Raw genomic sequence first — 24,290 nt, 5'->3', positions numbered from 1 at the left:
CTTGCTAAAAATACCAATTTAGCAGGTAGTTAAGGTTTTCCTACTAAGTGGAACAATATAATCCCCATCTGTAGCTGAGGGTATTGTGTGTACACTTTGTTGTTGTTTCCTCATGCATTGAGGTGTAAACCTCTGGCGGATTGTTTTATTCCTTTTAGTATGAGGGAGGGTACAGGAAGTATTGTATTCAGTGTAAAGGTAGAATAGTTGCTTTGAAATCTAATTAAATTAGTGACCCATGGCTGTGTAAAGTCTAGACCTATTCACAGCAGCATTTTTTATACAGGAGAGTTACTCCTTACAAGAAAGATGATTTGAGTTGGGGAAACAAGAGTGCTTTTTCCCTACTGGTGATCACTTTGCTAAATATCCTGAAAAATTCAAGTATCTGTGTTAGAACAAAAACTGTACTTTTTGGTGTCATTTTGCTCTGTGACTTTTTTTTTTAATCTAGAGAAGAATTATATGAAGTGAAGTTATGAGCTTAACAGTATTAGAGAAGTTTGAATAAGCTATTTTTCTACCATTATAGCCAAGCCAATCAAATCCTATAAAATTCTATATTAAAAAACACCTTTAGTCAGCTTAACCTTTATGTTGGTAAATTACCAAATTAACCTTAAATGAGTTTAAGGGCATTTTTAGTGTCATCAGCATTAGCATCAATTTAGCTGATTTTTAAAATTGAGCTGAATTAAGCTTAGATGAGCAATTAGATTTGCAAACTTGAGGAAATCTTTTGAAAGTACCTGAATGATTTAGCAGCCTAAATACTCTTCTGGAATATAATTGAGGACTTCAGGGGCTTTTTGCTACTTTTGTTGTGAAATAGCAGTTTTTTACCGAGATGAGCAGGTTAGCTCCTGGGCTCAGCGGGGTGGCTGCAGCAGAGCTTGTGCAGCCCATGGCAGGTAAATGGCCCACTCTGAGCACCACCTTCACTGGGTGCAGCGGGAGCATCTTTGAAAATCGGTCTAATGTTATTGTTAGATCTCTATGTTTTTGAGTAATTCTGAGCATAATGTAGTCAGTTTTAATCCACTGGCTAAAATTTCAGATATATTAACTCAGTTTCTTTGGTTCCATTTCATGTGCTTAAGAAATAGCAATAGCTGATACTCCTGTGCCAGGAGTTTCTGAGCAAATACAAAGTTCTCTTTTCTTCTCTTGGTGGTAGCTCATTTCTTGATAGAGTCTACTTTTTACCTATGGGGAAAATGATCAGTGAAAGTGACAAGTGTCCTGCTTTTTTGATTCACCAGCAAGGAAAAATGAATTTATTAGCTGGCTGGTTTAAAGAAGCTGACTCCACCTTCTGAAGTGACTTTCCACCATCCTATTGGGAAGGGGATGGCACTACAGAGCAGATTGAGTTAAGATTCCTGTGGAAATCTTCACTGCAGGGTGTTGACAGTTTTAGTGGCCCACACTACTTCAGGTTTATATTATTGTTTCAGGCATGTGGGAGCATTTCAGCAACTTTTAATTTGTTTATTGGCCAGCAAGTATAAACGTGTGTAAGGGGAGAAGTTAAAATGTGCCACTTGAGGTGGTGGTCGGAGAAGAAAAAATATCATTGAATTAGATTGAAGCACTAAAAGACTTTCAAGGTGTCTCTGAATTCTCTTCTAGATTTAGAAAGACTTTAGACCTAACCATCTGACTGGGTAGAACATTTCTCTGTGAACCATGCTGTCACCTTAGCATGGAGAACAGCAAAGCTGCTTGTTGCTTGCACCTCAATTTTCTTTTTCACACATCATTAGTGTAAAAGTCAAGGCAAATTCAAACCAAATGGCTTCATGAACCTAGAGTAGGGGTGGCTGTCATGACTGTGAGTGGAAGAAGGTTTATGTGTGGGGGTTTTTTTGGCACAGTGATGGTGTAAATAAGCCTTAGCAGAGGTAGGGGAAGTTAAGGGACGATCAGACTTGCTATATTAACATTTGAAATAAACAAGGGGAGAAGAAATCCTGCTCAGATTTATGTTTCTTGTTCCTGTCCTCTAAAAATCTTCCTGTTGAACCTAAAGCTGTGCAAAAGTTTTCATACATGTGTGCCCTTAGAAGATCTAGTAAATCACTTGAGGAAGAGATAAGAGATAAGCAGTCTGTGTGATGTTAATGCAGCACAATGGTCTGGCAGTCATCATCAACACCACAGGTGATATCAGCAAATCATGGGTGACTGGCATGATCCCAAAACTTGTACCCCAAATGTCCTTTACAACTAGTCCATGAAGCATTTCAGGACAAGTGGCTCAGATTTCATCTACTCCAGTTGCTAGTGAAACAGCTATGAGTAAGTGCTGGGAAAACCTAAAATGCTAAATGGACCTTGGTAGTGTTTAAATGCTAAAAATACCATTAATATTGGTGGTGTTTAGCTGCACAATTAAAGCATCCTACATATTGCATGGGAAACAGTGAAGAAAGATATTTTACTTTATTCATTGCCTCATTTGCTTGTTGGCATTTGAAACTGTGTTCAAACTATTCATTAAAGTAAGTGCCAACTTTGTCCATAGCAAAAGGGGCTTTTCTTGCTCATATTCATCATTGGGTAAATGCATTAAATAGATTTCTTAAAGCTTTAGTTCATGAGCATGTCAAGTTAACCCCTCTCCCCAGACCTGTTTACTTGCCAAGTGCAAAGTCCGTGCTGTGGGATTGGAGATGGGAAGATAACTGGGGGTTAGAACCTGTGCCCAACTGCTGAGTGCAGTATACATGTTGTAAGTCACTGTGTCTCTCTTGATGAAATATAAAGAAGACATGCCAGCAAACTGTTCAGAACTCTCCTTTTCACATGATTGGTGTGTTCATGCTCTTGCCAGACTAGGGGATGGATTACCCACCTTTTGCTCTACTTCCGTGCCGTAGGTGTAGCCTTCCAGTGAGGCAGGTGGGAGGGCTGTGGTGAATAAAACAAATGTCAGGTTACTCTGATCCTGGACAAAGATTAGTGTGGAGGGTTCTACTTTTCTCATGCACTAGGTGGCTTGCCCTGATGTTCAGGTTAGGCTAATGGGCCTCTGAGGCCCCAGACAGCTCCTTTAGTTGTGGCTCTTAAAACCAGTTCTGGCAGCTGCCTGGCTTTGAGGAATAAGTGGTAATTGCCCAAACATAAACTAGGGAATTGCATTCATGCAGACTGGTTTAAGGATGCATTAACTGGCAAGATCATAGGTGATGAAATTTCCTTTGCTTGATTAAAGTCAAACTTGTGCATTTTCTTCTCTATTCTGACATTTGATTTTCCTCTGTTTAGAGGTTTGATGGAGGGGTTTACAAAAAGCATGAAGTCAGAAGAACCTGGCTGTAGAAAGAGCTTGCTGATACTGCTGATTGGAGCTCTTCCACTAGCCAGCCTGAGAGTGGAGTGGTTGGTAGTGCTGTGGGTGGGTGGCTACAGCTGCATGCAGAATTCTGAACACTTTCATTCTAGACATGTGACTTGCTGTGATACAGCTGCTGTGGTGTGGAAAGTTAACAGCTTCCCTCAAAGGGATGAATTTCAGGTCCTTGCTAATGCCATGGGTAGGTAAAAACAGCGTTTTGGAAAGACCGTTTAAAATGCACTTATTACCTTTCATGATTTTCAAGCTGCCTTGAGAATTGCTTATAATTTTGGAACTTGTTGGTGAGAAAAATCTCCCAGACAGATCTTGTGATATGCCACGGGTTCTTGGGCACAGTCCAGAAGTTCTCACAGTGTTGTCTGGGTTACTAATGGAAAACTGCTAATCATATTAGCCAAAATATGTTTATGTTCCCTGTACTGGGGACAATTGGAAAGAAGGTTAATGAAATTTTTTTCTGGAATCAGCTCAAGGATTTCTTCCGCTTTGTGAATATTCTTGATAACTGCATTCTGGTAACTAGATGTGCAGCCCACTAAACAAAATTTCTAAGCCTGCTATGAAAGAGGAGCCTTTTGAGCTGAATGTTAGGATTTAAATAGGAGGCATTTATCCAAATGGCCTTTAAGCAGTAGAAAGCAGAATAGACATAGACAAGACCCATCCAGGCAGAAGAGAATATGAAAAAGATGCAATACAGTCAAAAGCAGAAAAAAATCACAGCAAAGCAGAGCTGCTCCTGTTGCAGGATGATTTTCTACAATTTTAGGTTTATTTTCAGAAGATTGTGTGTGGAATCTCTTTGATACCCTGTTACAAGGAATATGTCTTGAGGCCTCAGTGGAGAGGTGTAAATCAGTGGCAGCGGTTTGCAGTGTTCTATTCAAACATGGTGTAGGACTTTGTATTGAGACACTGTAAGGTGATGAGATCTCTTCAGTTCCATTAGATAAGGCCTGTTGAGGACAGGGGGAAGGTCACACAGCTGGGTGTGTATTCTGGGAATGCTCTGACGTGGGCCCTGGCAGAGGAGGCAGTGGGTGCTGCCCGGAATGACCAGAACACTCTGCAGAGTGAAGTGCACCACATGTTACTGAAGAGTAGTGCAATCCGGGAAAGGGAACATCACTGATAGGCACCCTTAAGCTGTCTGTAATTGTAGGATCATAAGTAGATAGGGTTCAAACAGAAAAAAAGACAGCATTCTCCTTAAAATGTTCAGTGTTGAACCTTCTGCTTAAGGGACCCTGACTCTGGCTGCATCATTTTATCCTTTCCAAGCTTTTAATAGTCAATACTTCTCATGCACCTGCATTGAGAAGGATTTATGTGGAGAGACAAATATGTAATGATGACCATTTAAATCTTGGCAAACTAAGTAAGTGGCAAATACCTGTGCCATTTGGTGACTACTTGATGACTGTGATGACCTCACATTTAAGAAGTTTCTTCCAGAGAGCAAAATGACACGTGGTAGAGATTATGAAACACTTACTGTGGCTAGAAGCTGTAATTTGGGGTTTTTTTACATCTTCTGTAGCAATTCTAAGAAGGTAACAATTACATGTCAGTTGCAAGGATGAAAGAATTGAGGTCTAGGAGTGTAAATGAATTCATCTGGTCTTTCTGCTAGAATAAATTCTGGGCTGTTTCAGAAGCAGATTTGACTTATAGCCTGGTTGCGTAATATTTTTATACTAAAATGTATATTGTGTGGCTTTGTAATAGTATTTATGTTATGTGTGGCATTCTATTTTTGCATCCTTAAAATATCTCCTGTTGTTATGAAAACTTTTGGAAGATCTGATTGAAAAGTAATTAGGTCTTAAAATTGCATTTGTAGTACAATCGCTTCTTGGTTTAATGGTGACTCTTGAATAATGTTTAACTATCTTCCTTAGATACAGAGGAAGAGCTGGCTTGAAAATATGACTTAAATATTTTTGTTCAGAAAACTCTTCGGTGATTACTTTTGGGCTCAGGGACCCATCACTGAATTTGCTGACTGCCTTTTTTTTTTCCCTTTCTGATGCGAGTGTAGAGTAAGGCTGTTTGTTATCCACAGCTTACCTTCTAAACTTGGGAGTCTTTGTGTGTGAGTAAAATATTAATGAAGAAGCATTGACTTGAAGCCAGAGTGAATACACATGCTCCTGCAGTTCTGTATGAAACTTCCTAAGGTTATGAAGCCAGTTTTTCTGGTAAAAATGTAAAAGTGCTGTTCCTGTTAGCTTAGCAAGTGTGTGCCCTTTTGATATAAGCAAAATAGCACCATTGATGATCATCTTCTGCTTTGAAAGCATTTCACTTTATTTCTGAGAGAGATCTATGGTATTTCAGTCTAACAAAAATGGCTTTGATTTTTACTCCTGATTAATCATAGAAGAAGTAAGCAGCAGTCTTAATTATCTTCATTGAAAAAGTAATTTTGCGAACTAGGCCAGTAAACTGTGAAATCAGCCTCTGTAGAAGTAAACAAAAACTGAAGGACTGATGATATTCTTCTGAATAGAGCTATTTTGTGCTTTCTCTAAACAAGCTGGAAGTGCAGAAGACTCAGTGCTTTGGAGCAAATGTACTCTGCTTCACAAGAGCGTGACAGATTGTCAAGGAAGGCCAGGGTAAAAGAAATTGTACTATTCACCCTATATTGGCTAGTTTTTACACCTAGGCCAGGAGGAGTTGTGAAGGTTTGCTGTTTTGGTTTCTTGTTTGCTTTTGGTAGCTAGCATTCTGCATTGCTAATTGTGAGCATGCTAATAATCAAGAAAAATGTTAAGCTCTAAAATCATATCTAGACTTGTGAAATATTATTTTAACAGATTAATTTATAGATGTAATTGAAGTTCTGTGATACAAGAAGTTTGCAACAGCTGGCCTGTAGCCTCTATGGTATTTTGCCACTGTATTCAGCTCTTGTTACACCAAGGTTCAGATGTTTTATTTGAATAAATTGACTTCAGTCTTATTAGTTAAAAACACTGAAATGAAACTTGCACTTACAAGGTCGTAGCTTGTCCTTTATCGGTAAAAATGAAGTCTGGGCACAAATTGTGTTATTTTGCTGACCAGTTGCTGCAGTTCTTTTATTAATACTGTTTCTTCTGTTACACTGGTCTATGAAAGGATAAAGATGTCTCAATCAGTTTCTTTTTGAAAAAACAATGGCTACCTGAGTAATCTGATATACAGGACAGGTACTATTAAAAAGTAACTTTTAAAGCTAGATTATATTGAAAAGTTGCCAAGCATACAACAATAGAAATCTTGTTACTTCAAGAAGAATTGTTCATCGGTTAGCAATTGAGAAAAGGGAATAAGGAAAAAAAGAATACTGGTGGAGGAATTAAGGGGAGTTGTGTACAAATTAAAATAATTTCATTTTAAATGGACTCACTTTCTCAGAGCATCCAGCTAGAGGTTAGTCATAGTTAGAAACTGGGATATGGAAGTTGGTAGTAGCTTTTTGATCCTTTGTTGCCTGTCACAGGTGAAAGCTAGAGCAAATAGGGTGCTGCTCTAACTGGGAGTGCACAAAAAGGCTTTAGTTATCCACAGCCTGTGACCGCCCCACTCCTCCTCAGATTGTTTCAGATGCAGGAGTCCAAATGGACATGGACCAGCATCTCTGATATTTTTGAGATCCTGCATATTAACTTCCCACACAGTGCAGTTGAGTACTGCATGCTGGAAGTTCTGAAGGGAAGGACTTGGGAGAGCCCTGGGCAGGCACATCCATATACTCATGGAGTTCCTTATGAAGGCTGAGCTGGAATGCCCATCAGATCCCAGAGGTATTTCACCAAGAATGAGGAGATGATCCATTCCTGCAAGCAGATTTTTGCACACAGAATTTCATTAGTGTGTTTGTGGGTGGGAGTGAGTGAGAGGATATAAATACCTTTGCAAACTAACCTAAACCACCACCTTGTTTTCACCTAAGTCAGCACTCGATATTTGTAATGACCAAGGTAATTCCTACCTGTGCCGGAGTCAAAGCGGCACCTTAAGAATGAAAGTTGGTTTTATTGTATTACTGATTTCCTGTGCCACAGCCTTCCCACTGATTTGGTTACTTTAATTCCTGGTGTATTGGTGGAGGGAGGTGGGGGGAAGCAGTTGTGGGACACAATGGGCTCTTACTTCAAAACCTGAGATGTGTAAAACTCAGTGTCTTTTTTTTTTCTTATAATCAGTTCCAAATGAGCGCTTACAAGGAGAACTCGGAACTGGCCTAGTTGAACAAATTGATTTCTCATGCTTGAGAAAGTAAAGTTAAACATCCTTGGGAAGCCTAGAAATGTAAATTTTGAGAACTAGACTTTTTATAAAGGGGTTTTGATTTATTAGATTTAGAGCAAGATTGTTGAAACCACCTTGAGGAGCAGAATTATTTATGGCAGCTGCTTACAGTACCAGTGTAATGCCACTTTCACATGTTTTTAATTTGGTTCCTTCACATGGTCTGTGCTGTGTTAATGATCACCTTGTCATGCTGCCAGTGGAAAACAGTTTTATAAATAATTCCCACTGGTAAGATGAAAGTGTTAACAGAAATACTTCAGTGAAGGTCTTGATTAACTTATACACTTGGCTTGATCACAGTGAAGCTTAGACTTACAATATCTTGTTACCAGAACTAGTAAAACCCATTCATTTTTTCATGTACTGTGTTAATTACCCTTTTACTTTCCTTCATGGGCAGATACACAGAGGCTGATTTCATGTTTGTGTTGAAGACCTCAGTTACACTTTTAGACTTCTTGCTGTACTTAAAAGTTCCTACGCAAACAAACCTAATCTTCCCTAATTCCAGAATCCATATATTATAATAGTAGACTTTCAAGACTATAGATTCTTGCATTTAGGTGTTCTATTAAACCTGCCTTTACTATAAACAGCTGAAGAAAGATATTTTAATTTTTTTTTCTCATACTTACTGAAAGCTTGCTGTCTTATGTGCATGCATTAAGAGGCACAACTAAAAACTGAATTTCCAGAATATCTTCCTTCTTTAATTCAGATTCCCCAAATGTAAATATTCCAGTTAATTGCCATTTTGCAATAGAGAATACTAACATACCATCTCTGAGAAACATCAGGAAAACAGGCATACGCCACACTCTCTGAAGCTTAACAGCAATAGGATCACATAACCTGTGTTAATGAAGGGCCTTTTCTAAAAGATGTTCACAATGCTGTTTTCTATCCCCTAAAGCAAATTCCTTGGGGATTGGACTGGATGATCTCCAGAGGTCCCTTCCAGCTGTGAGGATTCTGTGAAAGCAACGTGTGCTGGGTAGGTCAGTTTAATTAGGCAAGATCATACTCAGGTGGGCAATAGTCTTTAAAGGGTATGTACCAAAATACAGATTATTTGATACTTTGGAGTCAGTGACCTCATGCTCCCCTAAAGCAAGGTCAGCACAGATCTTGGAGTTCAAATACAGTGGGTGTAGGGAGAAGCCTAGGGATAAAGTGATCTCAAGGGTGAAGTAGTACTTGCATACACACAGACGGAATTATTTTAGGCTGGTCTGTAGAACTCAACAGTGGTTACTTTTCAAATTCATAGGAGTAGAGGCAGTACAGGCAGTCTTTGCTTGTTAGCTGCCTTGTTTTGCAATGTGTTTTGGTTTTTAGCATGGACATATCTGTGCCGCTGTGAAAGGGTGTCACAGGGTAGAGGTAAATTCTCCAAATTAGGAGTTTTACTTGATTATCACAATTTGTGATTAAGGCTCACCTAGTGCCATGGCAAGGTTAAGTAGAATGTGGCCTTTGCTGAAGGAAACTCATTTGAAATATACAGATGGAAAAATAAGATGTTAAAGACAGAAAAAGTCTTTAGGTTAAAGACACGTTTCAGTCGCAGTGTGGACTGTAACTTCAAAACGCGTTACTAAGTGAAAAAGGTAAAAAGTTCCTTGAGCAGTGAAGTGAAGGAAGCTTAGGTTTGGTGGGTTTTTTAAATGGATTTGTTTTGCATGTAAGTGGATTTTCTCATGTCTGATGACTGAAGTTTCATCCTTTCAATAGGCATGACTGCAGTAGGGTCTCTTTTCTTTACCCAGTTGGCTATTTCATAGAAATAAAACTTAGTGTTTCATATTCCCGTATCCTTTTTTGTCAAACTGGATTGAAACTGGCTCACAAGTTGTAGTGGGAAACGCATACAGAGAAGTATGCCTCCTGATTTCCTTATTTTGTTTAAAAATGGGGGAGGAAAAATCCCTTTGATGTTGTTTATTCTTTCAGATTGCCAGTCTGATTCAATAAAATATTCTAGAGCTGTTATTTTCTTCTGTGCACTGAGTGCTCCCTTCCTCTCTACCTGCACTTTTATTTCATTCTCCATGGTTCTTTCACCTTTTCACCATATCTTGAATTGACCTCTGTAAACTTACAGCCTTCTGCTTTTCTGTCTCATTTGTCTCTTGATGATTTGCTTTGTAAATTTAATTGTGTGAACTGAGTATTTTTATAAGGAGTGCTGATGGGCTGTTGGTATTAGGGTTGCCTAACACGACTCATTATAAAATCCTGGTTTTCAACTACTTGTGTTAATCCTTACTAGTTGGTACTGAGATTTTTCTGTACTGTGAGTATTTTTGTAAACTTTAATGATTTGGGTTTTATTACTGTAAACATGATTCTACATATGAAATTAAGAGGAAATGCTATATTTATGCATGCTGTGAAAAAAAATTGAAGGCCTTTTCTTTGAATGCTGTTACACATGTATGCTTTGGATATGCATTTCTGATAAAACATGTACAAATTTGACTGAGAAATAGTACTATAAAATGCTGTACTTTTCATATATATACACGCACGCACTCAATAGAAATTGAAAGGAGCCTAAAAGCTAAAACCTCTGAAGATTTTTGTGTTCACAAAGCAGCTTAAATGTCTCTGCTCCTGAAATGGTTACCTGCATTCCAAGCAGGGCTACTGAGGATGCTCAGTGCCAGAAACACTGCTTCAGGATTGTGCAACTGTGGCTATAGGTAGCTCTGGCCCAGACTGTGTTTAAGTACTTGAAATGATGAAGGTATAGATTTCTTTTTCTTTTTGGACCTTGGCAAATTATAGATATATGTTGCCATCTTCCTCCTCCAGCCTTTCCCCACACCAAGAATATTCAGAAGATTGCAAGGTCAGGTATCCAAATGTTAGGAAATTCAACTACGACCTCAGCTGCAAGTTGAATGTGATAAAGACCAGGATCACAAGAAGGGACATGCCAAAGCTATTTAGTTTTGCCCTTGTGATTTTGCATTCTGTCCCTGCCTCTCCCAGAGAGCTGTTTTGTGCAGCTAAGCAAGTCATTCCAAGCAGAGTTGGGAAAGAAGGTCACTATGCTGAATGCTTAGCCGAATACCTTGCAGGCATGATTTGCAGGAGTTCAGAGCACACACAGCTGAAGCCAGAGGGAAATGCATTTTGAATATTAAAGCATTATGGGGTGCTGACTCCTCAGTGAAACAAGTCATAATGTCTCAGATCAGACATCTAAAACCAGTCAAGATTTTTTCATCTGCATGACTGTCTGCTCTTCCTGCAGAATAGATAGTGCCATTCCTTCTCTCCATGCACATGGTTGTAAGTGATTTATGAAGCACTCCATATCGCAATGAATGACTGAGAGCCCCAGGTTACTCAGCCATTCTGTCTTCCATGCCTATTTAGAATATTTTGGAATATTTTGAATAAGAAAGGTTCCAAGCCATGTATTAAATGTGTAGAGAATAGAAAGAGAGATTTCTTCCCTGTGATGGGGAAGTCCCTGGTGTTGCATAGTTCATGTCTGCATTACTATGTGAGACTCAAATGTTTTTAATTTTTGTCTTGTGCAGGGAGCACTTCCATTCAGCACACTGGGGAGAGCACTTAGCACTTAGTTCCTTCTCAAGTTGAAGAGGACCCAAACCAATTCCTTAAAGAGCTCTGAAGGAAATGGAAAAGACAAATGTAAAATCTGTATTAGACAAATATATTGGTATCTGTGTTGGGATTTTTTCTGAAGAACTCTGGTTACCGACTGAATACTACTTACCAGTCAAAGAATTTGTGTATATATTTACACTTTAAGCAAAACTAAGCAGCTCCTGCTCCTTACATAAATTTACTTGGACAAAGTCCTTGAAGTAACTCATACAGACCATGTTAGAATTTACTTATCCACCTGAGCATGCCAAGGCCTCTGGAATGCCATGTCTGCTGAAGATGCAGATGAAGTTGCAGGGAGCCACCCCACCAATATCTGAGATGGAGATACACTATCCAAGTCCCTTGGAGCTTGCCAGAGGATGCTCTGATGACAGCTAGAAGTTTCCTAGCAAATCTTGAGCCAGCTGGTAACACATGCAGACTACAGCTGTATGGAAATGCCAGAGCCTGAGGTATTTCAGTCAGAGAGCTGCAAGTAAGTCATGCGACTTCCAGAGAGGTGTAGACCTGCCCATGTAAATAGAAGTGTTCTGGGTCACTGAAGGTGCAAAATCCAGAAGTCACCTTGGTGGCAGGAACTGTGTGAAGTAAAAAGGGTGTGAACCACTCCTGAGGATTTCTTTAATATGAACATCATGTTGGGAAGAAACATGGAGTCCTGATTCTAGAAATGCCTCAGTCATAACAGGATGGTTAGGATCAGCAGGTCTTCAATGTTAATCAAAACTTGTGGTAGTAGAGTGAGGAATATGTGTGTGTAATCTCATTTCAGAGTATTTCTGAAAGAAAGGGCAAAAACCAATTTGCTCTCAAGAGAAATCACTGGTGCATCATCTTCTCATTGAAAAGAGGCAGTGGTTCTCTCATGGAGTGAAAATGCTCTTGGAAAAAAATCTTTGGAGATGGGTATTTTCCATTCAGGATTGAGACTTGGGGCTGTTTACCTGTTCTGCACCTGCAGCGGAGCTGCCCCTAAGTTCTCCTTAGATCACTGCCCCTAAGTGACCTGTAATCACTGAGTTGTTGAATAGGATAAACAGCACCTGCCTGTCTGTTTGACTGCAGCTCAGTAGCCTGGCTGACTTTTTTTATTGGAATGTCAGAAAACTTACAATGGATCCCACAATACTGCATTGAAAGCAATTTGCAAGTTGGCATTGGAAGGCGTTTTTATCTTGACAGAAAAAAGCAAGAAAATTCTCTTGGTCATTTTTACTTAGCACCGGCAGTGTGAATGTTTTGTGATCCTGGTAACTTCTCACATTTCAGACCATTTGCAAATTTAGTTGTATTTTCATAGCATTGTGTATCTGTGTCCATATATCAGCAAAAAGATAAAAATAATGTGAGCTGTTCTTTACACACATTTCATCCCTTAGATGACATCTCAGTAAGAACAGACATCTGGACTGTATTGGAAGCTTTTCATGTAAGAGTGGCTGGGCTTTTTTTTATCAGGCATTCATATAGTGAATGGTTTCTGTGGCCTTTTGCTCTTTAAGTGTATTCTCTTACACGGTGAGGAAAGGGGTTTAGAAAATTGGCCAGTAAAGAAGTTGAGACTCTGTTATGAATATTTTTTACATTATTATACAAAAGATTTATGGCACTTTCCATAAGAGCTATTTTATGATCACTTCTTTTTGAATGTCACCCTCTTTTAACAAGTAATATGAAACTATCCTAAAAATTAAATCTAAACTATCCTAAAAACAGTGTCCCCCCATAGCATTTTATATGAGGTATCAGAAGTGATGCAAAGACTGGGTTACGGAGGTTTCTGAGTTGGTTTTTTTTGCTGTTCTGCTCAAAAATACCTTCTTTCAGTAAGTCACACATGCACTTGAATCAGATGTGTTATAGTAAGTTAGCGTCTTCTCTGCTCAGATGTGCTCCATAGCCACAGTTTGCAGCAATCTGCAAATCTGCCTTGTTCCACCCTTTAGAGAGAACTGCTGGAAGAAGGATGAGAAATACCAATGTAAGGTAACATGTAGGAGAAAGTGTAGGACAAGATCAAAACATGCTGTAACCTAAGAGACCTTGAAAATTGGAACATTTTTCAATAATGTAAAATTACTCTAAATTCCAGTAATTCAAAAATGCAGTTTCCTTAGCAGTTGTCATCAGCTAAGTCAGGCTTGCATCTAGAACGAGAGTTATAGTGCCAAAAAATTTAGTGTTATATCAGTACTCATGTAGAAATAAATAGCATTTTTATGCTTGTTTTTGTATCTTGCAAAAAAATCACTGAGATACACTTAATAATTCACATGAATTGGCTAAATTAAAGAAGGAGGAGAGAGAACTTTTGCATTGAGACTTATAATTGTCTTAGCAAGATTTACTGGTGTGTCTGGAACTCATTAAAATCAGTGTGTTTTGCAGGGGGAACTTTATATTACATCTTTTTTAAGAATTATATTATATAGAAAATGTGTGAGTACTGTGAGTTTTTACTTTGTATTCCCAAATTTATGTCAACGCCTTAAAAGTTGTTGTCAGCCCACTTACACAACATTAGATCATCACATGGATGAAGGAACTGTTTGCTTTCTAGAATACAATGCCACTAATTAAAGTTGAAAGTGAATGGACTGAATTAGAATCAGCTCATCCATCAAACACTGGCTACTGATTATTTACTGACAGTGTTTCATTTAGCTCTATTAATTACTCAGTGGCACTGTTATGTAAAGGTCATGCTTGAAAAATTAGGAAAGAATACATGAAAAATTATTTTATGTACTCAGTGCTGGAGTCTGGAAGTGGTAAATGTTAAACAGAGTGTTCATGTGAATAATCTATTAAATGTGCTTTTTCTTATCAGCATTTTAGTTGTGAGTGAGTAAACAGGACAGCAGCTTACAGATCTTCATAGGCTCCTCATGCAGACTGTGATGGTCATGGCTGTGGCTTCATAGAAATAAAGGAAAGTTTGCCTTCCTATTACTGCTTTTAAAATACTTTCTGGTTTTTTTTTTCTCTGCCCAAATTATATGCATAATTATAATAAGATTTTTTTTAGTTTTTTTGTACTCATTACCCCTTCTTTCCTTATTCCTTTATCCTTTAAATAATAAGCCTCTTACCATCATTCCCCAGATGTCACTCTGAAATTCCATCTATGATACAGAAGTAAATGTGTCTCCTGTGTTCCTACAGCAGAGCTGTAGCATACAGCTCGTTCACATTCAGTAACCTTCATCAGTGCTAAGCAAAAACTTCTGTATAGTTGGTACATGCAGTAACAAGAGTCTTCAGTTATACATTTAATTCTAATAATTTATACTAATTTGGAAACCATATTTACCTTCATTTTTTCCAGTAAGTACATAATTTGAGTTTAAAAAACCATATGTTCTCTTTGGCAGTGTTTTGAAAATTAGCTGAATAATATTTTTACCTTATAAAAAGGAAAAGCATGAGTTCTGTGGGGTTATGCAGGGGATACTGTCTTTTTGCTGTTTAAATTAGAAAATGGCTTGGAGTGGGGGAGGCTCTGCAAAAGTAGTAATGTAAGAGGTAAAGTCCAAATGCTCATTTCCTCTGACAGATCTGAGCTGTGGTTGTTTTGTAATAAAATCCTTTGTGTACAGGAGCATGGCTTACATGGGAAAATCTTATGTATACATACATATATATTTAAAAAGTAAAAATAACGTAGTTACTGAGTTGAAAAATACTGTTCAGTTCACATTCCAAAAAAGGGCTTGAAAAGATGATGAATATGTGTGTGCTCTTTTGCACAAGAAGGGACTTTAATTTTCTGTTCAGTCCTGAGCTGTAAGTTTCCATACTAATCAGACATGTTATTAACTCAGATCTGTTTAAAATCAAAGTCAAAGCTGAGAGCAGCATCACTGCTACTCTACTCAGGGACTGCAACTATTAAGAAATTAGTTTTGCTTCGTTTGTTTTGTAATGGTGTTGTGTTTTGACATCGTGTTGCGTGATGTCAGGAAGGGCCTCTTTTTAAAGCCATCCCGAAAAAGCATGGCTATAAAACAGACTCAGGCAGGGAAATGGAAAACATATGAAGCAGTTATACGTCATCTAGGGAATGATATTTCTCGAGAGGATAGAAATGATCTAATTGCCTTTGATTTTATGAAACACTATGAAAAGGAATCTGCTTATATATTAGATTTTACATAAATGGTCATTTTAAAAAGTGGAAACTTTGATGTTTGTAACTTAAATTGACACAGTGCAATTGCAAGAGCCATCTGCCAACCATCCAGATGCAACAGTTACCATTTCTGCATTTTCTTTCTTCTTAGTTTTGGTTGGTTAGTTTTTTGGGTTGATTTTTTTTTCTTTTGTTTTGCTTCTCATCTGTCTTCTTTTAATCCTAGTGCCCAGAAGGGTGATATTGTAGAGACTGGGTGGGTATGAACACCCCTTTACTTACCTTTATTCTGCCCTGCTGTTTTTTCAGTGGCAGCATTTCATGTCTGGTGACACCTATGCATTGTCTTGCTGTGGAATTGCACAATTCCTGCCTACCTCAAAGTAGAATGTATTTCAACATAGGAATTGCATTTTCTAGCCTCACTTTATTTACCAGCTCTTTTAACTCTTGGGTTGGGCCAATGGGATTTTCTTCTTTCTTGAATTTGAAGGCTTTTTAAATTTTATGAAGTCTAGGCATACATAAACACATCATTTTAAGTAAAAAATATATCTGTAGGACTGTCTCACTCAGCTCTCTTATATTTCATATGCTGAGAATAGAATAAGCTTGATTATTACTGAACACCAAAAGGAGGACAATCTTTATACAATAAAGAAGTGATTAGTGTTTAGGTGAAATTTTCCATTTGCAAATCTAATATTACAGGTATTAGTGACCGTGATGCTGAATCTGCCATCATTTGGATGAGAACCTGATATCTTGCTTGATACTCTCATCTTTTGCAGTGACGTATCAGAAAACATGAGATAAATCCCCAGTTTTGCCAAGCAATCATTCAATGATCTTTGTTGCTTTAAAGGTCCATGCCTTTGTCAACTTCCCTCTAAGTAAGAATACTACCTCATTTTGCTGGGGTGTTGTGAGGTACCATAAATACCAATTTATAACTTTATGGGCAGCACTTTGTGCAAGAAAGTAAAAAATATTTTACCAGTTCAGATGGTAATGGTCTGCCTAAAATACTTTCTGTAATTTTCCTTGCAGAACTTGAATATTTTCCTTGAAAAATCACTACTGTTGGTACACTGTTCTTTGTGGGATTTTATCTCTGAGCTGTTATACAAAGCTTCCTTGTGGATTCACTTCTCTTTCTGTTTCCTCTGAACACAGTATATGTTTACAAAAATTGGATTGTTCTTTGATCTAGAATGAACTTCAGTTAACAATTTGCAGTATAAAAACTACAAAATGCTTTGTTAGGCAAGGAATATGTTCTGATTTTCTCCTTTGCCTATATTTTATCATGGTTGTCCATAAAATATGTGTATATATGCTCTTAATACATCCTTTCAGTTCCCCATAATATCACCAAGGCTTTAACAGAGAACAATTGTATAGTTGGAGGACACGTAATAGGCTACTAGAAGAAATATTTACATCTGGCATGATCAAAGCTTTTGGACTATATGAATGTGTACGTGGGAGGTCTAATTTTTATGTGGGCGGGTTCACAAAGACCAAAACATTGCAGTACTTAACCCCTTTCCCTTTATGAAAATTCAATTCCTCAAAATGAAAAAAGTATGTAGTACCTGATTCTTATCTTTATTTTTCATTTTGATGAGTAGTATTAACTATTCTGCTTGCAACTACTTGTTTTAAGTCATAGAGATTTTTTTTGGTATTTCAATCCCTGTAGTGGCTTATTTACTAAGATGCTTATCTTGCTCATGATGTTTTTGCATGTTGGAACATATGCACATTTTCAAATTTAAAGAAACTCACATTTTTAACACAGTTTTGATAGTCTGTAGAACTGCTGTGGAAGGAGCTCTGCTGTTATTTTTGGTTTATAGCACTAGCTACATCTTCAGGTTTGGTTTTTGTAGGTTTAATTCTTCTGGCAGTAATCAGCTGTGAGCCCTGGCTATTTGAATTGGTTTTTTATTCAGTTACTTTAAATAGTTGCATTATGAAAGGCTATTAACACTCACTCATTTAAATAATCTCAGCATTTTGTTTGCAAGGCTCTGATGGGGACATTTGGGATGATGGCTGACCTGGGCTCGCAGCTTGCTGAACGGGGAGGTCTCGCTCTCCCTTTGGCTTCTTTCCTTCCTCCTGCTGTCCTGTGATCTTCCCTTCCCCGGCCCCCAGCTACCCCAGTTCTGACTGCAGGGTAACCAGCTCAGCTTGCCAGCCAAGCAGAAGAGCCCACACGCCAGAGCTGCGTGCCAAATGCCTTTTGTGCTGTTCTGAGCCTTAATTTACCAGGTGATCAGCAGAGTACCTGAGCTGGCTCCCAGCTAAGCATCAGAGGCCTGCGGGGCTGTGGTGAAAGGGAAGCCACCTGCCCTTTTTGCCCCTGGTGAACTTGCATCTTGCTCAGAGCACTCTCTGAAGTCACAGCATGAGTCACAAACGCAGCATCATGTGTAATATGTGGCTTCTTGAAAATCAGCCGTGCCTTTGCAGGCAGATGATGATGTGAGGAGCACTTCTTGTAAACAGTGAGGACCGTACATTTCTTTTGACAAGACACACATCTTTTATGGGTATCTTCAAAGATTCTATGCATGCTTACAGCATCCCTGGCAGTTACTTTTAGAGTTGCAATAAAACATTTTCCCCCTGTAGAAGTGTTTTTACCTGTTAAATCATGGGTACCTATGTAAATTTGCTTGCTGTTACCCATTTGCATTACTTCAGCACTCCAGGCTTAGGAGAGTTAATGCACTCCTTTTGGATATATGCTATATCTCTTCATTGTCCTTGTAGCATTGACAGTCCACAAATCTAATCCTGAACTAGTCTAGCATCAAATTTGTGTAAACTGGTATCAAAGTCAGTTAATATCAGGGTGTTCTGTAAGTAACAGCAGCTGAGGGAGCATTTCAGATACAATGGGGCCATTCCTGATACTCTGCAGGAGTGGATGGAATGAGCAGGTGGAAGTGAAAATTCTTCATCTGCCAGACACTGGTATGCTGAGTCTCTGTGAGCACCTGAAGTACCAAGATGCTGCTATGCTAGCTTCTCTAACCCAAAACCCTTGCAAGGTAGGCAGACTCTTAGCCAGATTTTGGAACCCTAAGTTATAGTGTTTTCAAAGTGATGTTGCTTTGTTTTCTCTGGTCTCAACATCAGAACTGACACACAAGTTTTGTTGATTAGTTAAATGGCATCTGCAGTTCACAGATAGGTGGTCAGTGTGTTCAGGATCTTCAAGTTTTTCCTGGGTGCTACATATCCTTTCCTGTATTCTTTTCTCTTTTTTAGTTTGAAGAAAAAAAAAAAAACAGCAAGAAAAAAGGACTTGCCATTTCCTTTGTTGCAACTTGTAGGATTCTCTACTGGACTGCTATACTCTGTGACCACAAAACTGCCTTTTCTTCTGTGTCATGCTGTTGAAAAACTGCTAGCAAGCAAGTTTAGTCTGAGCAGAACCTCAGCATGACTTGTTTTGCTACCTCTTGGTAGTTTTCAGCATGGTCACGTAATACCACAATTAGAGGCTCCAATCTATTTCTTGATGCATTTCTCAGCAGTTCAGCATTCTCATTCACAAAGAGAGCATCACTGTATTTATTTATACTTAAGGAGACTAAATGTTAAAAAGGCCCCAGAACTGGCAGTGCTATCTATGATTGGTCCTCCAAAGCAACAGCTAACTCAGCAGTGGGAAGTATCATGTTTGGTTGCTAGCTCCCAGCATCACCTAATCTGCTAAATATTCCAATACAAATAAAGTGGCATAAGGAAAGAGGCCTTATATAAACACTTAAAATCGTAGGCATTCAGGAATCATCATAAAACTCAAAAATATCATCAGAATTTGAAAAAGCTGACTTTGTAAGCATTCATAACCAGGATGTTTCTTTCAGGCTCAGAACACCACACTCCATTTTGATCTCTGTTTTTTCAGCTCTGAAAATTGCCAGTATTGCTGAGGTGTCCCTATTGCACTTGAATGAAACTGTTTCCTATCTAAGCCTAAGCAAGCCAAAACAAAGAAGACAATCACTGTGTCCATTATTTAGAGTATCAGACTGGTACCAAATGGGGCACAGCAACTGGGAAAGCAAGGGCTTTTTAAAAAACAAAACAAAACAAAAAAACCAAAAAAACCCTCAAGCAAACAAACACACACCCCACACACAAAAAAAAAAAAAGAAAGGAAAAAGAAAAAAGAAAAAAACAAATAAAAATCCCCAACAAATTCCTGGAGAAGAGTGTCAGCAAAAACAATACTTAAAAACCCCAATACCTAAATAAATGGGATGGAAATGTTGCACTACAGCACTTCTAAAGCACTCCCCCACAGAAAAAACTCAGGGGTGTCCTGATAATGTAATAATTCCTGACATGAAAAACACAGATTTGAACATTTGATTTTGCTGTCTACCAGAGACAAACTGTGTATGTAACATTATTAGTGTCACTAAGAGATTGACTGCCTGCCTTCCTGTTGCTTGTTCAAGGAGATTTCCATTTACCCTCATCTAACTCCAAGATAAAGAAGGGACCATCTGTTCTTTCTCCTTCACTCCCTTCCTTATTATGGTCCTTTGTCCTCATCATCTCAAATACTAATTCATTCTCCCCAATGTCCTCAGTACATTGCCGGGTCTGTCAAGTGCATGTACTCATCTTTCCATCGGTCTGTTGTGCCCTTAGATGTTTCCTTACTCTTTGGCATGTGTATTTGCCTAATCCTGGTGTTTTAATGTGAGTTTCTCTGCTGTGCCAATGCACTCCAGAAAACCTGCAGCTGTCCTGAGGCCTCGGGAGGGGTTACAGCACAGAGGTCCATGCTCTAGCTCTCAATGTGGGTTGTGAGGGAGAAGTCTTGGTGGCACTGCTGTGCCTCTTCCATGTAGATGGTTGTTCTCCTTCAGGAGACATGCTTAAATACAATCACACACAAAAAGTAAGGTGTGCCTTCCATATCTGTATGGATTTTTACCAAATTCTGACTCTGCTGTGTTGTCTGCTCCCAAATTACAGCCTTCAACAATGGCATGTCCTTATGTACCACTATTTAGACCATTCAGTGAACATTTTTCAGTTTGCTGGTGACTATGGACATGGATTAATTTTGCCAAAATCCTTTTTGCAGTAATAGGGATTTTAAAGAGGCTTGTCCACTAACCCTCCTCTTCTGGTCCTCTTCCTGCAGCCCTTTTAAAAAGAAAAAAAAATTGCATTAAAGTTACAAGTGGAGAAACTCCTACCTGTGGACACTTGTGGCATTTTTATATACTCCATTATCAAAGGCAGCCCTAGGACCCAGAGAGTTAAATCAGCATCTCCCTAAATGAGAGCAGTGAGGAAGTTCAGGGAAGAAATGCATTGTGGATGATAGCTTTGTGTACAGCTCTGGCATGATGCCAAAACCTGTATAAATATAGCTCTGTGATGGGGTCGTAAACAGTGTCTGCCTTTCCCTTCTCAAACATCTTTTCTAAGCCTGTCTTCGTGCCTGATCTCTCTTACATGTGTGTGTGTATGTATATCTTATTATATATAAAGAGATTACACACTGAATGATTACTCATTTTATATCCCAGCCCTTTAAAAGCATATCATGTGTTGTAGGTTTTGAGTTCCAGTGAAAACCTTACATGAGATCTAAGGCATAGCTGTTGTTTGGCAAAAACAGTCACCATGGAATAGTGACAGGACTGTGTGGAGATGTTTCTAAGAGACATATCTGTATATTTAAACCCAGATTAATAAATGTCACTACATGGGCAGGAGAGGAAAAAAATTAAGCATCAGCATTTTCAGTGGCTTCATGTATTATTCTGGAATTGAGTGAAGGCCCCAAGTGGCACAGAAGTAAACACCCATCTAATTTATTTGCAGTATAATTTATCATTCTGCACGAGTTTGTGTAAGTTCAGCATCTGTTTCCAAGAAATCATTTTTGTGCTGATTTTATTTGAAAATGTTTGCGGTCTTGCTCTATATTCTTACACATATTTTCTCTCAACAGATTTTGCCTTTAGGATAGTGAATGCTCCAATGGCCCTGGACTTAGCCTTTGGCATAGTGTGTGAGCTGCTCCAGCGATGGGGAGAGATCCATGCCGGTGTCCCAGTCCTGCTGGAGTGGCTTTTGGGAGACGGTGACCTGCAAAGTGATGGGGAGACTCCTGCCCTGGTAATTTTAACAAGCAGTTGCTATAGCATGTTAGAAGCACTACAGTTCTGAAGTCTTGTGGTAGGAATAGAATGAAATGTCTCATCTGATGAAACCTGATAATTGCTTCTGCAGTATTAACTGATTTACAGTCTTTTAAAGAATTCACATGGATCTTATTTAGAATGAAAAGAGTTTTATGTCTGTTTCGTGGTAATACCAGCATAAAATTAAAGAGATCAATAAGCAAACATTGAAAGAAATCAAGAGTTACTTCACAAGGCATTGTTGACTGAAACATTCTGAGGCTGTAATGTATTTACATTCAGTATTATTGCAGATGATGGCTTCCCTTGAATTTAAACTGCTGTTGGGGGTGCCAGGCACATCTGGACATTCAAGACCAATGCTCTACCAATGCTGGCTTTCCCAGAGATGGCATTTGAATATTTGTTAACTTTATGGCATCATCCATGTGACTGGTTCTGCACAACACATGAAACAGTCTTGCTTACATCAGTCATTGACTTCAGGACTGTTTCTGTAAAGCTTTGCCACACTGGTCCTGTGAAAGCTATTATAAATTCACTGTGTTCTTTCTGTCTTGAAAAGACTGGAAAAGTCAAAATAATGCTGGAAGGTAAACCAGCAGGAGCAGCTACATCTTTGAGAAGTTTGTTGGCAATTAATATGACCCATGAAATATATAATGAATCTTTTCTTAAGTCTGTAGTTTAGGTGTGCATTTCTGATGTTTCACTGACTGATGCAATTTTCATTTAATCCAGTCAAAAAGCTCCATGATATAGCAAATTACCATAGTGCTTACAGAGGTCTCTGTGAAATATAATACTGTTTCATAGGGGAAGGCAAGCACATGTGAAGGATTAGGGCTGCTATTTACTTCCACTATTTCCCAAGACTTGTGCCATAACTGCCTCATCTTTGAAGGTAAAATTTCTTTGGAAAAGTAGGAACCTTTTTACTGTGTTTTCCCAAACCTTTAAGAAAAGGCATATGAATGTTTACCTTGTTTTTTTAATACACAAAGCTGTTCTATGACAGCCTCAGTCATCATTTCTATATATATCCTTTTCCATATCTTTATGATTTTCTCATTGTTATCAAACCACAAGTCATTTTCTAATCACTGTTGGTTTTCTTTTTGTTAAGGAAGAAGATGATTCCCTGTTTGATAAAGGAGAAGTTAATTTTTGGGCAGAGAAGCTGACTCATGTGAGACAGCTGAGTAAGCATCTTCTACATCTTTTATCAGTGACTCACCTCACCTTACCAGATCATGGGGAACTTAATCATCTATCAAGAATAGCACTGGACCAAGCCCAGCGCATTGAACACCTTCTTGGAGCTCTACCTCCAGTTCCAGAGTTTTCCAGAACTCCAGAATTCACAAGATTGGCTATTCAAAAGGAGAGAATATCAGTCTGTCTTAAAATATTGAATCTGCTGAAGCCTGATGACACCTGCAAAAATGAAAATCTGGAAAAGTAAATTACTAAAACTTCGTCCTCAGGGAGCTGCACACATTACTGGATGGGCAGGGAGACCATTCCAGCAATGTTCAAGGAATCAGGGATTGCTGTGATGACTTCAGGAAACCTGCAGTACCTTCAGTACTCAGGCTAGAACTACATTTTTTGTATTAATTAATTGTGCATTGATTTTTTTTAATGGGACATGCAGTGGAAGACTTTTCCTTTTAAATGCATTTGTTAATTTCATTCAGATGAGCATTGTTTATTACAGCTACTGTAGGAAGTAAAGCAGCTAAACTTAATATTTTCCATTCACCCAGGTGCAGGCCACCTGTAGTTCTGTTATGTTTTGTTCCACATTTTTACCTCCTGTATTTTAATACCAAGAAAAAGTTTATTTTTTTGGTCTCATTTCAAGATGTAGCATGTGACTTATGAAATTAATATGCTTTTTAAAAACCTTTAAGTGTTTCTAATAGAAAAACAAACTGTGACTTCTTTGTTTATGGCAATTTTTAGAGTATATTTTAAATTTTACTGCATTTTCCTCTGGAGGAAGACAAGGATTTTCACTTTGGTAGTAACCTTGTTTTGCACATTGAAACAGCACTAGTTAGATTTCTGCATGCCTCTTTTCTCCTTTAAATCAAACAACTACTTTCATAAAACGGCTCTAAAATGAAGATTTGCTGCATTCAAAACAAAGCAGCTGTTCCATTGCAAACGAAACAGTTCCATCTTTACTTCAAACACCTTGCTCTGCAAGCAGGCCTGGAAAGCGAGGTCCTGCCAAGGAGCGGGGAAGGTTCCAGAGGCGTTTCTGTGCTGCAGCCCTCACTTCTGGGAGATGCTGGAGATGCTCTCACCAGCTGGGGCAGCTGTAGGGACTATTCTGAGTGCTCCAGGGCCTTGCTGTGTCTAAAACACAAAAAAGCTTGTTGTGCATTGAATGGTTTCTTTCTGCGAACTGGAATTGGGTTTTGATTCGAAAATGAGACATCAAAAATAAATAAATAAATAGTGACGTGAAAAGGTTGTGTTACCTTCCCATAGCTGTGGAGGGCTGTGACTGGACGTGTGGCTGGACCTGCCATGACACGGATGTGCGGCCCTGTACGCCGTCATTTCCGTGTCCTTGGAAGAAGAACATGCCCGATGAACGCCTGGTTGCTTTCAGCCTCTTCAGCTGATGGTGACG

At 38.7% G+C, this 24,290-nt stretch overlaps 1 protein-coding gene across 3 annotated transcripts in view; it reads left to right on the top strand.

The window, feature by feature from the left end:
• The window catches only part of THADA (THADA armadillo repeat containing), a 153,012-nt gene extending 128,722 nt beyond the window's left edge, over positions 1–24,290 (top strand). For 2 of the 3 annotated variants that reach the window (XM_030946137.1, XM_030946136.1), the window contains exons 37-38: positions 21,451–21,617; positions 22,770–24,290. In XM_030946137.1, coding sequence (XP_030801997.1) covers positions 21,451–21,617; positions 22,770–23,108 — 506 coding nt within the window. In that variant the 3' untranslated portion in view covers positions 23,109–24,290. Of the gene's footprint in view, positions 1–11,220; positions 12,099–21,450; positions 21,618–22,769 lie in introns of those variants that run through there. The other variant, XM_030946138.1, reaches the window with a different exon arrangement.

Source organism: Camarhynchus parvulus, chromosome 3, assembly GCF_901933205.1.
Source record: "Camarhynchus parvulus chromosome 3, STF_HiC, whole genome shotgun sequence".
Classification (NCBI taxonomy): domain Eukaryota; kingdom Metazoa; phylum Chordata; class Aves; order Passeriformes; family Thraupidae; genus Camarhynchus; species Camarhynchus parvulus.
The sequence above is the reverse complement of the archived record's forward strand: the minus strand, read 5'-3'. Positions and strand labels throughout refer to the sequence as shown.